The following is a 14986-nucleotide window of genomic DNA, read 5'->3' on the forward strand; positions in this document are numbered from 1 at the left end:
TGCCGTAATGAGGATATTTTGGCCTGATCGTGAATGTCAGCACGGCATCTCGTTTCAGAAGGCAAAAATCACGTGGCCTGTTGAAGCACCTTTGATGCTGTCCGTTTCCTAACTAACAACAGTCTTTTGGCCTGTGTGTGTATATACCACTGAAGTTCCCTTTACCTTAGAAGGTTGTGAGATTCCTGGAGCTGTGGTGATCCAGCTACTTCAGGAAAGTAGGTCACTTGTAGCTTGGGGAATTCCCTGCCTCGGAAGTCCAAAATAGATGGAAGAAAAGGTCAAAGCAGAGTTCACAATTGCGAGCTGCATAGGGCAGAAGGTTAGGGTTTTACCCTTTTTTTCCCCCCCCTGTAGATAGGTCATATAAAGCAAGAAAACTCTTCAGAGAAAAGACATCTGGCCGTGAACACTTAACACTTGGCAATTACAAGGTCCACGCAACTGAAAAAGGCTTGAAAACCCATCAGTCTGCTCTGTGGCTCGGAGTTCCCTCCTAGCTGGTGTGTGTTGCAGCCTGTGGCTTCCCAAGTCCAGCTGCCACGGTTGGATCCCCCGGCGTGGCGAGGATAAGCGCTTGGTGCCCTGAAGCTGTGCCTCCCGTGAATACTCCCGAGTGGGAGTGCACTGCTCTCAAACTATCGACCTCCATCCGCAAGTGCTCCGTGTTGTGCTTTTTCTATGAAAGTTGTGTTATTGTAGATGCTAATGTCTTATCTAACTCTTTGTTTTCTGCACCTCATTGCTTTGTTCTTTATAAGATCTTTTGTTTTCTGCCGCTCTGTCACTGCGTTTCTGCTGCCCCTCCCTCTAGCTGGGTTTGTCAAGTCGCCCATGTCAGAAACTAAACTCACGGGGGACGCCTTTGAACTGTACTGTGATGTGGTTGGGAACCCCACTCCAGAGATCCAGTGGTGGTATGCTGAAGTCAACCGGGCTGAGTCTTTCAAACAGCTGTGGGATGGCGCTCGGAAGCGCCGTGTCACCATTAACACTGCCTACGGGGCGAATGGGGTGAGTGTGCTGAGAATAACCCGCCTTACCTTGGAAGACTCTGGGACTTACGAGTGCAGGGCCAGCAACGATCCCAGGAGGAATGACTTGAGGCAAAATCCCTCCATAACGTGGATTCGAGCCCAGGCTACTATAAGCGTCCTTCAGAGTGAGTCCGGCACCCTGCAGTAGTGGTACTGTAGTATCTAGAGGCAGTCTAGTGACCCTTACCCTCCCGTCACCCCGATAAAACCCTCTCCTACCTTGTCCTGTTGTTTTGAACCCAAGACTGCTCCTCCGCCTGTCGCGCTGACGTTGTCTGCCATCTGTGTCTCTTCTCCTTAGGATCAAAGGACTTGGGAAAATCTATGGATCTGTTTTATAGCTTCTGTGTGAAAACAAGCCCAGTGTTGAATTTGTGTTTCTTCCCTACCCCCTTTAGTTTTGTAGTAGGTTTCCAGCCACCCTAATGCTGGCTTCTCCGTGAGTGCCTTTATATTTGATTTCTGTGTTCTTCCCAGGTCTAACCGTTTTATTTTTATTTCTTCTGTTCTCTTGGAATTTCTCTGAATGCTTTCTCACGTGGTTTTGGTTGCATACATGCTTCTGTACAAATCCTTCCCTTTCGGTTACGTGTGACCTTTAATGTTTAGATTTTTCCATGAAGTCGTGGTGTTTCTTTTCCTTTCTGAACAGCAGCAGCGTGTTCCTAATGTGTTTTCTGATGCAGCAGCACTGAACTGATGCAGCTATTCTTAATCCAGCCTGTGAAAGGAAGGGGGGGAATATCCTCCCCCAGTGCTGGACTAATAACTTTAGCTAAATGACTTTCATCTGAGAATGCAACTTTTGGCAGCAGAAAAGCTTTCAAAAGCAGAGAATATGGTTGACCCAGAACTGCTTTTTGTTCTCTATTGTTACAAGACTTTTCTGCGTTCAGCTCGCTGTTAAAGCAGTCCCAGATGAGTTTGGAAATTTATATCATCAGAGTCAGTAGAGAAGAACCCCGTTTCATTTTGTGTAATATGCAAACCTCTTGCATTTGCTAAGAAGATGAAGCAAATGTCTAATGAGTTATAGGTAGAGTGAATTAAATCTGCAACGTGAACCTGCTGCCCGGAGGTACAGGAGAACTTGCTTTCTCGGTGATTTCTCAATGCCCTAGGGTGGCAAAGAGTTGAGCGTAGGTGTTGTCTTGCTATTGTGCTCTGTGCATAAATAAACCTTTTCTGTACCACTTTGAGTTTTGTTGGGTACAAAAATGTCAAACTCTGTAATTGTGTCTCAGTTATGTTTTTGGATACCTTAAAAAAAAAAAAAACAAACCAAAACAAAAACCAAAAAACAAACAAACAACAACAAAAAAACAACCAAAAAACCACCCAAAACTCTCCCTAAAGCGTGGTGCTGCAGTTGGCACTGCTGGATCAGAGACCTTCCGTCTGGAAAATGGAAACAACATTGATATATGTGGAAAAATAGACAGTGAACCCAATGATGTGGATTGACTTGAAAATTTAAGTGGCATTGGGTCATTCAGCTCAAACCTGCTCCTCGGCGTTCAGTCCTAATGCCTGACCCTTCCTTTGAAGTCCCAAAGGACTCGGGTCAGTAGATTGCTTGCATGACCTACAACAGCAAGAGCCGTGTAACTTTAGGAAACAATACTACCTTAAGACAAAGCTAAAAGTTTGTCTTGTCGGAAGTAATATCTCCTGGAAATTCCCACTGCCCCTGTTAAGCCCTTTAGTTTTTCTTGAGTGTGGCAAGTCTGTGGTGGTCCTGTGCTCCTCTCCGTGTCTAGTCAGCTTTAGTAACCTACTGAGGGAGAAAATCCTTTTCATATGAAAAGGCACCATTTGGGAATGAATTACTGTGAAGATGTCTCCATATGGAAAGTGGGTTTTTCCCCTCTCCTGCTCTAGGTGTTGAAGTTTAACCTTGAGCCTTCCTCCCCGGTTAACATCGTCTTGTTGCATCTGGTGGTACTAATTCTGGAGTGTGTATCGTGACTTCATTGCTAAGTGCCTTGTGCCCGGGATAATTCTTCTGCTCTTGTGTTTTATTCATAAGGGGGGAAGTGTTGCACAGAATACTTCAATGCCTTTACTCTGTAATATTGTGTATGTTAAGAGATCTGACCAGCTACTGCTTGGGAAACAGACCGCTTGGACATCAAACTGCTGCGTGGCCATGCTGGAATCGGAGATAAGGGGTGAAGCAGGTTTCCAAGCCGTCCTTGGAAGATGGGGACCATCTTATCGGAAGCTGCCCAAAATGTCTCAGATGCTGCATTGTGTGTGTGAACACAGTTTGTCTTTGAAATGAGAGTTTTTCTGACTAAACAGTGTCAGAGTTTCCAGCTGATGGTGGCCGTTTTGCTTCTGGCCTTATTTGACATCAGCATCACTGAAAGGGAACATCAAATGTATCAAAAGAGCACAACCTCTCTTCACTGTCCTTTAAATCGCAGTTTGTCTCAAATACCAGAACTTGAATGCAAAGAGATCAAGTGCGACTTGATTTTTAAAAGTTAGCACCCAAGAACTAGCATCTAGCTTCTATCTCATTCCTAGTTTGGATAAAGAACTTCAATTATGGATTTTTTTTTTTACTTAAAAACCTAATCCTACATAAAATGGGCAGTTTAAGTGATGTGTAAAAAGAGACTCTTCAGCATCTTGCTCTTTCAAGTGGACAGCCTTCTGTGGATGTCGCTGTCCCAGTAGTATTCCATTTGCGGTTTGTCTTCTAGAATTAAATCAGGCTAGGACTGCCCAATAACTTTTTTTTTTTTAAATAAACAAATTAAAGTTACATAAATGCAGGTAAGAGATGTAAATGAGACGGCAGTTGCCTCCAGTTGCCTTTTTTTTTTTAATCCTAAAACTTCAAAAATTTGCAAGTCGGACACAAAAGGCCCCAGCAAACTCCAGCAAAGTGAACTTGAGACAGCTGTAAATGTTTTCTGGACATTGCAAGCTTAGCGGAGACGTAGGTAAGAAGAGGTGTGAATTAGCAGAAGGAGTCATTGGAGTTCCAGGCAGGTTTTTCTTTGTGTGTTCCGGTTCATCAATGTTAGAGGTTGAAAAGTCCATTATCAACAGAATATGAAAGCCAGAAGATTACCACTGTCAAAACCCTTCTGGATTAAGTCTTTTAACTTTCCGGTTTCTGTAGGGACTAGATTCAGATTTTTTGGTGACTTTTTCCCTGTTGCTGGGATTTGTGTGATGCTTTTTGATGGCGGCATGTATGCTTTCCATTTCCAGGATCGCTGCCGGCTGATCACCGCTTTAGGTTGCGTCTCGGCACAGCACAGACAGCATCAGCATCTGTTATAACAGCGCTCATTAGATGCGTTGCAGTCTCTGTTACAGCGGCCTGAAGCCTGTCCTGCCAGCATCCTCCTAAAAGGAAAACACTGCATTTATTTTGCAGGCTACAGACTTGGAGACGCTGCTTTCATCATCAAAGAAAAACGTGTAAAACCAAACCCAGTATGATCAGGGAATTCGAGCAAAAGTTGATTTCTCTAGATAAATGTTCTGACACCGAATTGCTATTTCGAACACATCGCTAAAAATATTTCCAGAGCTCTGTTAGTATTTTTCTGAGAAGGCACACAAGCTTTTTGTGGGGGATGGAAAAGCATACAGGGCAGTCCCATAATGGTATGGCTTTAACAAAACAATTTTGTGCCCCATAGGACCCAAACAGATCCCTGCATGGTTAAAATTCCCAGCATGGGAACAGTGAGGCAGAAACACAGTTGAAAACGTGTGGTAATAGCAAAGCGTCTAAGAAGTGTCAAAAAAACCCTCCATTGCTACAGTACCTGCCACTTTTTCTGCAATTAAATGATAGTCCTAGTTTTGAATAGCTGTCAAAAGAAGCTACATAGCCAGCCTGCTGAAGAAAGGGGGTAAGGATATATAGGAGTTGAGTGGCTTTGTCAGGTTATTAGTAGGTAGATATTTTTCCTCCCTGCCTCTCTGGGCAATAATCTAAATACTGTACTACTGGATAGATGAATGTTTTATGTGATGAAAAATGCAGCGTTTCTGACAGTACTGGTATTTTCCGCTTTCCCTCGTTCTATTTCATAATTTGTTTTCCAAGTGCTTTGCAGATGAATATCCAAAAGACTGCATGGGTATGACTCAATTTGTATTCCAAATATGTTACCACAAGGCATAACAAAATTTGCAGGATTAAAAATCCTTTGCTGACTTGCAAAAATCATGGAGATGTTCATTACTGACCGACGTCCTCACCCTCCTGCGCTTTGCTGCTGGCCAGAATGCAGAGGAGGCAGCCCTTGCATTCGGAGAGGTTGGCACTGCAGGAGCGTGGTCGGTGAAATGAGCAGCTGGCAACAGCTACCTCTTTGGAACTGATTTCACCCTTTAAAGTAAGGGAATACATCAAAGACAGAGGACACGGTAGCATTTACATGGTAAAGACTGCTACAGCAGTGGCCTTTAGTTCAAGCTGAAACTATAGCCAATACTAAATCTAGATATTTTTAGAAGACTAATAGCCAGAATTCTTAAATTTCCTTTAAGCTCTGTCATCCTGTGTTCAAGGTTGTTGTTTTTTTTACAGAATACTTGAAACCAGCTGTGAGCCATGAGACCTTCCACAGAAAGGTCTTTTTTCCGAGTTTGGGAAGAAACTTGTCTCCGACTATTCTAAAAATTCATCAGCCTTATTTGTTAGAGAGTAATGGCCATCTGCATGATCTTAAGAAAATGTGGTTACCAAATGTAGGGACAGTGCCTTCATACTAATCTTATCACTTCTGGAAGGCTTTCCCCTAAAAAAAATGTGATTTTGATGTTACCAGGTAAGATTGTAATGTGAAACAGCCTGGGTTCAGTTCCTAATGCAACCAGCAGAGTATGTAACTCTTGTGGTCTGTTCATGCAATAAGGCTCACTTTTTTTTTTTCCTCATAAATGTTTATGTTTAAGGTTACTTCAGAAACGAAATACTTCCCGACTCGAATTTTAACGTGGTATATATTCTTACTTTTTATTGTTAAGCATTAAGGGCTGCTTTCAGCCATTCTTCATCAGACTTGTGCCTTATTCACACTGGCTGCTTGCTCGAATTTCAGACGTCAGAAAAGTTGTGCTATTTGAAATATCTTGCGTGCACAAGATATTTTCCTTAGGTAGACATTAGTCTTTTTGCAGGGGGAAGTCTGGAAATATTATTCAGAAGACTGTCTAACTTTGAGGGCTATTCTAGATAGAAAATAGGTTTGTTTTAAACCTCAAAGTAGAGGAACCAATTAATAGCCAGAAAGAAGTTGCTTCCGAAGGACCAGCTGATCTCTTATGTATAGTCATAGGACAAGCATCTTCCCATGTTATGGTCAGTAGTGATGTTAAATATTAAAATAAACAATCTAAAATAAATCTCTCTTTTCCATATAGGGGTGCTGATCCATAAGGTGTTGCCTTCACTAGTAGTCAGCTGTTTTATTGTGACTTTCTTGATGTCTCCCAAATTAGTGCAGTGACATTCCTTGTGTAGTCTTTTTCCCTTCCCGATTCCCCTTTGAATTTTAGACTAGTGTGGCACAGTTGCCAGTGAAGGTGTGAAGGTTTGTTGCTATTTAATGCGTCCTTTGTTTCAGAGCCCAGGATCAACGCCAGCGAGGATGTAGTCATTCATCTGTATGGTCCGGCCATCACATTGCAGTGTAACCTCACCACAAGTCCCAGCCCCCTTTCTGCCAGTTACTGGGTGAAGAACGGAGAGGAGATCCCTGGCACTAGAAAATCTTCAAACACTACAGAGTACAAGTAAGTCTCTTTTGGAATAACCTTCACGTTACGCTGGAGAATGACAAACCTGGTAGACACAGGGCTTTGGAATTAGACGGTGGGATGTTGGGACTCCAAGGTCCCTGGTTCAGCTTCACAGCAGTCAGACAAATTGAGTTGATCTGCATTAGAGGCTCCACAAAAAGTACGTCTGTGAATAGCGTTAGAAGAATGATTCTGGAAAAATTGTTGTCTATAGCTGTCCCAACTAGCTCATGTAAACATAACGTCAACAAAAACATACAGTAAACTTCTCTTTTCAATCTAAACTCACTTAGTTCTTCTCTAGAGTGTACGTGATGTGTGGACATAGGCACAGACACACAGTCTAGTTTTCTTTTCCTCTGAGTATATTGTGCAGTCTCTGTCTTGCTTATGTCTACATAAAGACGGATCTGCAGCTGTGCATTTTTATCGTGCAGGGAAATGCAGCGCATAAATCACTGCTGAAATCAGCTGTTCTAGTCATTTTCTGGCCTTGGGAGATGAAATACGGCGTTGTCTTGCGTTGTTACTGATGAGTTGTCAGACCACTACTATGAAATGATAGCAAATCTTGATTAAACCAGTATGGCTGTATCACTTGTGCTTTTTATTTGTCGGTACATCCACATTTTCAGCATTAATCTGTTCCACGTGCACATGCTCTGGCTTTGTTTTTACCTTCCATCTAAGGGTGTGAAGGAGAACAGAATGCGTACAGCCACCTCTTTCATTTCACTGTAGCTTGCATTGACCAGAAATCCTTTGAGGGTTTCTGTATTCCTGAAATGGGGCTTTCTTGCCATGGAGTTGATGAGAGCATATGAAGCTTGCTCAGTGATGCCATCAGAGATCTGTTTTGTATGTGTAATTTTCTTGCCTGTTTCTCCCTGCCCCCCCCCCCCCCATTTTCTTCTCTCGATGTCAGCATGGATAGCAAATACAACTTTCTGTTCAGTGTTAAGCGAAGATGAAGATGACTTAAGGAATGTCTTAACCACTGGTGGTAACATAACTCTTTGGAGACACGAGATGACTTCTGACCCTCTTACTCAGCTGTTATGTCAGAAAGAGGTGGTTGTGTCTGGGCAAGGCCCACTGTATTATAATGCATCTGGTTTACTGTGCCTTGTCTGTGCACTGAAGCAAGGAAACATGCCTACGCACTCAACTGGCTTTTTTCTGTCTTTAGCAGAGTACTGTGGGCTCTTTACCACACTAACGTTGCTTACTGGCAGAGGATTAAGAAATATTCAAGGTTGCCTTTGCTTTAGCAGAGCATGCTTTCATCCACAGGATTATGGAAGTTGTGTTTGATTCTGATAAAGATGCGTTCAAGTTTTTCCTTTTGTTTTCCACGTTAGCTCACTTTGCATTATCTGTTCCGTTTTGCAGTTTAAAAAGTCTCATTTAGTTCCATAATTATGTCCTGTTATTTCCTCAGTACAATGTTTAACGCTGGGTCTGAGTTTTAAAGGCTCTGCTTTCTTATCTAGCAATTAACTTGATGAGCAGTCTTGCCCAAAAGCACCAGCTTGAGTGGTATAAAAGGTACGTTGCATCAAGATTATTGAAAATGGCACATTATTATTCAGGAAACTAAGTATCAAGGCTGACTTCTCTATAATCTTTTCCAAGCTAGGGGTGGATTTTTCCTTTCAACTTCCTCAGTAAAGGAAGAATTAAACTTGCTTTCAGTTTTAACGTTCTGGAGAAGGAAGAAGTAAGGTGGGCAGACTGTAAGACAGTCACTTTGTTCCCAGTGAATGAAGGGTTGGTAGAGCATGCTGCAATCACAGGACAGCTTGAGAATGTGGGAAAATTTGCATTTGCAATGTAGACCTCAAATTCCTGCTCATTTATAAGCTGCTTTGTTGTATATTGTGGTTACAGGCTTTCTGTGGCATTTCTTTGTTGCATGTGGTCACATTGCATTTGATCAGTTTGTTAACTTCTAGCTTGATTTGGTTACTTTTTTTTTTGAGATCCAGAAATACCAAATTCATGCAAGCAATGTCACCATAGCCGTAGTTAAAAGAGGTTATTTAACTTCAGCATTTTTTTACATGATTAGTCTTCTGCATTCTACTTATTTTCCTTAAAAAATCAAAAATGTTTCAGGTTCTTGGCGTTCCAGTCATTAAGATGTGTTGTTTTGCTATGAAATGTAGTTAGTTTGTTGAAGTTTAGTGGTGTTTACCATTCAGAAAGCTTCAGAATTTGTAAGTTAAACTATGTACCTTAAAAACCCTGCTTCATACAACATTAGAAATTGAACACATCTTTCCTAATTCTTCATTCAAACTTGATGTAGCTGTTCTTGCTGGAAGGCGGCTGTAGTCGGAAAGCTCAGAGTTAAGTATAGCATTTTAGTTCACCGTTTTAATTAAAAATGAGCAAGAATTATTTGTAGTGTATTCTTCTACAAGCAGAAAGTGCCTGGAAATGGTTCTGGCCATCCTGCGCTTTCGTTCTGGAGACCTATCCCCTAGTCTACATTCGTAGCGTGGAGGAGAAAAGTAGTGATTTCTTTCCAAATTCTTCATCAGTTAATTCAGAGTTGAGTAGCAGGTTACTGAGCTAAACTGAAGAAAATGGTTTTTGGGGTGTTTTTGTAGCTGCTGAGAAGTCTACATCAACGAAAAGCTGGGGCCTTCCTAAAACCACAGGACTGAGGGAAGTTGTTGGCTAAGCAAACTTGTTTCAGGTGGTTGTTTGTTTATAAAACTTTGCAGCCGTATCAACTTACACTTGCTGTAATGATTTATGGTAATAATACTGTAGTAGAGGCTGCCATAGTTTCACGCTTTAAAAAGAAGCTTATGTAGAACTGGAAGAATACAATGTCTTACTCCCCCCGTCCCCGTCCCCCTCCGCTTAAGCGTCGACTACAGTGAATAAAAAGCAGTGGTCAGAGTAGGATTATTTAACTATTAAGGTCCTAAATGCCATTAGAGAAAGCCAGGTATTCTCTGCTTTCCCTCAGTATTGCAGAGTCTTAGGATAGCTTAGTAATGGAAGCAGCTGGGTGGAGTTGTCCCGCTGCAGCTAGGTGAGGACTGCACCTTTGCCAGCAGCGTCGCCAGGCGCTAATGTTCAGGGTTGCGCACTTCCTAAGGATACTTTACCTGCCTACAGTTTAAACACAGGTATTGCTTTGATGTTTGATACTAAAGATTGTTCTTTCTTTGATTTTAACTCTGCGAAAAGTGGGTATGTTATCGTTTATCTGAAAGACATATTAACTTTATAACTAACTGCAGACTTTCACCGGCAACTCTGGAAAGTAAGTGCTGTAAACACAGCGAAGACTTGAGTCAAAGTATTGTGTTAAACGGAGCAGCTTTTTCCATGTGTCTAAGCAGTTTTCATGTGTAATTATTTTATTGCAGTACTCTTCTGCAGGGTTTCTGTTCATCTGCATGCTATTTACTTAATGTGTTTTAAAAAAATTAATAATAAAAAAAGAAAGCCAAGAAGCCTTTCAGTAAAAGGAGGGAGGAATGGGGAGAACTCTACCTTATTCTGTGCTGCGTGGAGATGTAAATTCTGCGTCACATTGTCATATGCTTCTCTAGTCTAAGATGTCTTTTGTAGGTCAATATCTGAAGAACATGTGTAGAGCTTTTAACTTGTATCCAAAAGCAAAAGCTGGTGGACTTGGAAGTTAGCACCATCTCAAGTGGAAATTCATCTTGATTTTTTTTTTTTTTTTGCATTTGTTGCAGCTCTGATTTTCTTCTGGCTGGTTTGCATCTGTTTTTCCCTCTACTAGTTGTTATTGCATTAGTCTTTCCTCATTTTAAGTGGCAGCAGATTCCTGTGTGGTGGTGTCTTCCTTCATGAGTTGACCAGCTTTTGCAGTTTTTCCACATCCAGTCTGGATCAGAGAAAACTATTAATGGACCAGTCTCATATCTGTGATGGGAAAAAAGAAAACAGCTCCTGAGATGAGTGTCAGCCTTGATTGTATTTGTAGTCTGTCGCTTTCCAATTGGACACGTATGATTTTTTCAATGCAGATAGTACATACAAATCACATTTCTCCCTCAATGGGAGGTGATATCTGCCGAATAGGCTAGTGACTTGGGGATGACTTGCATCAAACTAACTGTAGTGCATAATTAACAGGTGTCGGGCTCCTTCTTTGCTTTTAAACTAAATGCAGCTTCTGACTTTCCAGACTAGAGCTCACCCTGTTTCTAGGCAAACAACATGCTTTATTTCAAGTAGGTACGTCTGCACAACATGCCTTGAATTAACAAGTAATAGCTGTGAAATTCAGTTAAAAGGTTAAAGTATGGGGGGGAAAAAAATAAATTCCTAGCCTGCTCATTTTTGGTTGCTAACACAGTACTTAACACGGCTCATGTGTTCTCTCCCTGTCTGCAGGATTTTGAAGCCCAGAGCAGAAGAGTCAGGGGAATACTTGTGCGTGTTTGTGTTTTCAAACTCTCCTATAGCCAACGCCACTATAGAAGTGAGAGGTACTCTGTTTTGTTTTTGTTTTGTTTTGTTTCCTCTCCCTGGAAGTCAAGTGCTTTCACTGCCTCTGCCATCACGCTCCGTGTCTGTACAAGAGAGCTAACTCAAGAGGCCTTTCCTCACGATGCAGAGCCTGTGTCCAATCCGTGGTTATAATTTCAAGGGAAAGTCTTGCACGCAGTCATAGGGGAAAGATCTCACAGATACGGGAATATGACCATTGCATTTGTGGCCCACACAGGAGATACAAAAACACCTTCTAGCACACGCTTCTGCACTCCTTTGGTAAATCTGGCTATCGCAAGAGCGCATGCCTGTCCAGCAGGATAAAGATTGCCGTAGAATATGTCTGTGCTTATGCAAAGACAGCTGTCGTTTCCTCCCTGTTTCACAGTAAATGAGGCCATCTGAATGTATTCAGTGTATTTTGAATTTGTCTGTTCTGAATAGGAAAAACGTAAGAACCAGCATCTCGCGTGTGGCAGCTTGGAACTGGTTTTTGTTTGCAGAGACTATTTCAGTTGCCGAGAAAGCCTGGGTTCTCGTTAGGACAGATGCCCTGTACCAGATTGGGGTTTTCTACTGCCATGCACCTTTTCTTCTGTCTTGTGCATGCTAGTAGTCTTCTGGCGTCTTTAGGACCCTAAAATCGTGGCTAGAAACTGCAAAATGTGAAAGGCTTGCACCGAGTTCTACTGTAGTTGTTGAACAAAAGAACGGTGTTTCTTTTAGACGTACAACATAGAGGTAACATGGAGATGACGGTGTTTTATACAGCGTTAAGCTGCTGCCACAATGCAGTTGTTTGTTCATTGAATAACTGGAAATTACTGGCCCACTGCTTTGCAGTAGCTGTGGTTTGCCCCTTATGTGCTGCAGTAAGATAGAATTGACGCATTATGGCAGCTTTGTTGGTCAAAGGCAGGTGAGTTTACGCAAAAATGTGTTTAAAAAGTCTTGCAACCAGCCTATGCGTGTCTGGGACTACATTGATGCTTGTTTTATGAAGGTGTACTGTAAACTTGGTTGAAATCTAAGTTAGCGTTACTTACCATCTTCCTTACAGCCCCAGCTTAAATGTAGAGCTTCCTCTGCTGCTGTGTGAAAATAGCAACTGGGAAGGAGGATGCTTCACGCTATTCCTTAGCATCCCTGCACCAGTGACGCAGCCTATCCTGATCTATATTGTGATCACTGCTGTTTAAATTAGGTACCACAGATCTGCAGCAAAAGCTGAAAGCTGACCTCTGTCCTGGGAATTTCTGGTGCCTCACTGCATGGTCAGGTTCCTGAATCCGAAGTGAGGAAGTGGGAGTAATTCAGCAGTCTGTGTGAAATGACAAACGAACAGTGTTATTCTGAATGCCATCTTTCCTCTCTCCAGAGAACAGCGTCTTTCGAACCATACAGACAGTTTCCTGGGGAAGAGAAATACTGCCATATAAATAAGCATTCTGACTGATACTGTACCAAGAAAAGCTTGCTGATTGCCTGTGTCAATTTTAAAAGTGTTTTTCCAATGATCTTGCGTAAAGCAACCTATCAAAACATACTCGGTGTTTAACCAAATCTGGGGCAGAAGCTATCTCTGCAAGGAAAAAGGAAATCTAAAATACATGCTCGTGCGAATGCACCACAAGTTCCTGTTGCTCCAGCTAAGAGGTGTACGGCATGTGTACGCATGAGAAATGGACTGTTATTGATTAAAAAGCTGACCGTACCTCTGAAAAATAATTATTGCCTTGCTTACGGCAAGTTGAATTTAAACTTACGTTGTACTTCCGGTGAGCTTGTCTTCTGGGTGTTCAAGGTACATAGGTGTAGGGGTGTTTTTCTTTTGGGGGTATTGTTTTGCATTCTGCTCTTAAGCTCTAATTGCTAAATCTTCTAATATTATCTTAATTAAGATCTTAAGTCCTTTCGGCCTTCCTGGGCTGCTTTGGGTGACAAACCACTTCTAGAGACAGGAAATTTAACTTGGGTAATATATCGAGTAAGACCTTTTTCAGCTTTGTATAGTCTCTCAAAAGACCTTTTAGAAATGTTTGGCTTAGGGCTTCTCTGCTGGCTGGCGCCAGGCGGGGACACCAAGAGAACTTGGCAGAGAGGTTTCCAGGGACATAGGATTTAACATTGTAGAAAGAAAAGCCAACATATCTGATTGAAGTACTGGCACACAGAGCAGAAGGAGAATAACAACTAATCCCACCACCAACTTTTCACAGGTAATTTATATATAAATACAAATGAGTAGTCGTCAGTTAAAAGTTAATGACTCCAGCACCGCTCTTGGGAGGTATTACACCTGCAGCTTGCTCAGCAGTCACAATTCCAGGACTCAGTAAACCCTATTCTCCAGCTCCTCCTTACAGCATCACAAGAGTGGCTGATGGGCCTCGAATTCTTCCTTGGCAGAGAGAAGTACCAGGGGTTGTCTAGAGTGGGAAGTACCTCGTCAAGTCTTCTGCAAAGCAAATTGGAAATTGGAACGCATGTATACTTTTAAACTGAAAAAACGCTTTCCTATTTAACTCCTGTTACTTGGGAACTTATGTAATAATAAATTGGGACCGCATTTAAAGCGTAAGTTAGAGAACTTTGCAGTCTTCTTGCAGTCCTAGCGCTGTACCTAAATTCATTCCGATCAGAGAGTGCTCATTTGAGTTAACTGCTCCTGGAAGAGCCGTACAGCTAAACTTGTACGGTATCGCACTTATTTTCTTGGATGTAAATGTCTCTGAATAATACCCATGCTAGTTGCAAAGAATACACAGGCTTTTTTTTTACTTTGCAAAGGAAGGCATTCTCTGCGATTCCTGCAGTTTGGCGTAACTATTCTACACGTTCTGCCAACGTAGTTCTATTCTCAAAGCAAACAGATTTTTGATACTACTTCATGTGTGGAGACGTTACCTAGTTGTTAAGGCATATGTGGTGTATCGGTGAGGCATGAATCTTGTTTGACCATGCAGATGCCCTAATTTAATGCTTACCTGCATGTGTGGCCTGTCGCAGTATTTGCGGTTAAGCAATTGTACACAAATTTAATTGCTAGTTGTAATTGTATTGCAATTTTTAACTGCTGATGCACATAGAAAAGATGGTTCTGAATGCGAAAGTGCTTGTGGACCAAAATAGTGACTTTCTGACAACTTGTGAACAACTTTAACAAATGCCTCGCAGCAGATGTAATCCAGGATATAAAAGTGCCATTTGCCTTTTATGTAATGTTGCCTATTTTCTTCCTGAATCTCTACATGTGCTATGTAAGAAGATAAAAATGCAGAAACATGAGCATCGCTGTTAGAATCGCTAGGTGTGCTTGCATATTTAAAGCAGATTATCTTGGTTAAAAAAAATCACTAGGGCGGCACTAGTACAACCGCAGCTGAAAATACCGGGGTTTAATGTCAGTCTCTCAGAATTCCCAGGCATGGCGTAAATCTGGCTTCCCTCATCCAGTTGGCTCTTGGATCGAGTGTCTGGTGGAGACTGAGTATTCTTGCTCAAATTCTCAGAGCTCTTAGGGGCATTGTGCAGCTCTAACCCTGAAACAACAGGCTGAGCAAATGCTGAGATTGGGAAGATTCTGCCTTGCAATAGGGATCTTCTCCCACCCTTTGCTTTTGCAGTGAAATCAGCTGACTGAGAGCGTTGCAGGTAACCAGGCGGTGATGTATGATGTGGTT

The 14986-nt window shown here is 42.0% G+C and overlaps 1 protein-coding gene across 1 annotated transcript in view; it reads left to right on the forward strand.

The window, feature by feature from the left end:
- Positions 1 to 819: 819 nt before the first annotated feature.
- Positions 820 to 14986, forward strand: part of NPTN (neuroplastin) — a 33859-nt gene continuing 19692 nt past the window's right edge. The window contains exons 1-3 of the mRNA XM_009319906.1: positions 820 to 1162; positions 6641 to 6809; positions 11205 to 11299. Coding sequence (XP_009318181.1) covers positions 835 to 1162; positions 6641 to 6809; positions 11205 to 11299 — 592 coding nt within the window. The 5' untranslated portion in view covers positions 820 to 834. The remainder of the gene's footprint in view (positions 1163 to 6640; positions 6810 to 11204; positions 11300 to 14986) is intronic.

The sequence above is a fragment of the Pygoscelis adeliae genome, unplaced genomic scaffold, assembly GCF_000699105.1.
Source record: "Pygoscelis adeliae isolate BGI_AS28 unplaced genomic scaffold, ASM69910v1 Scaffold303, whole genome shotgun sequence".
NCBI classification, from domain to species: Eukaryota; Metazoa; Chordata; class Aves; order Sphenisciformes; family Spheniscidae; genus Pygoscelis; species Pygoscelis adeliae.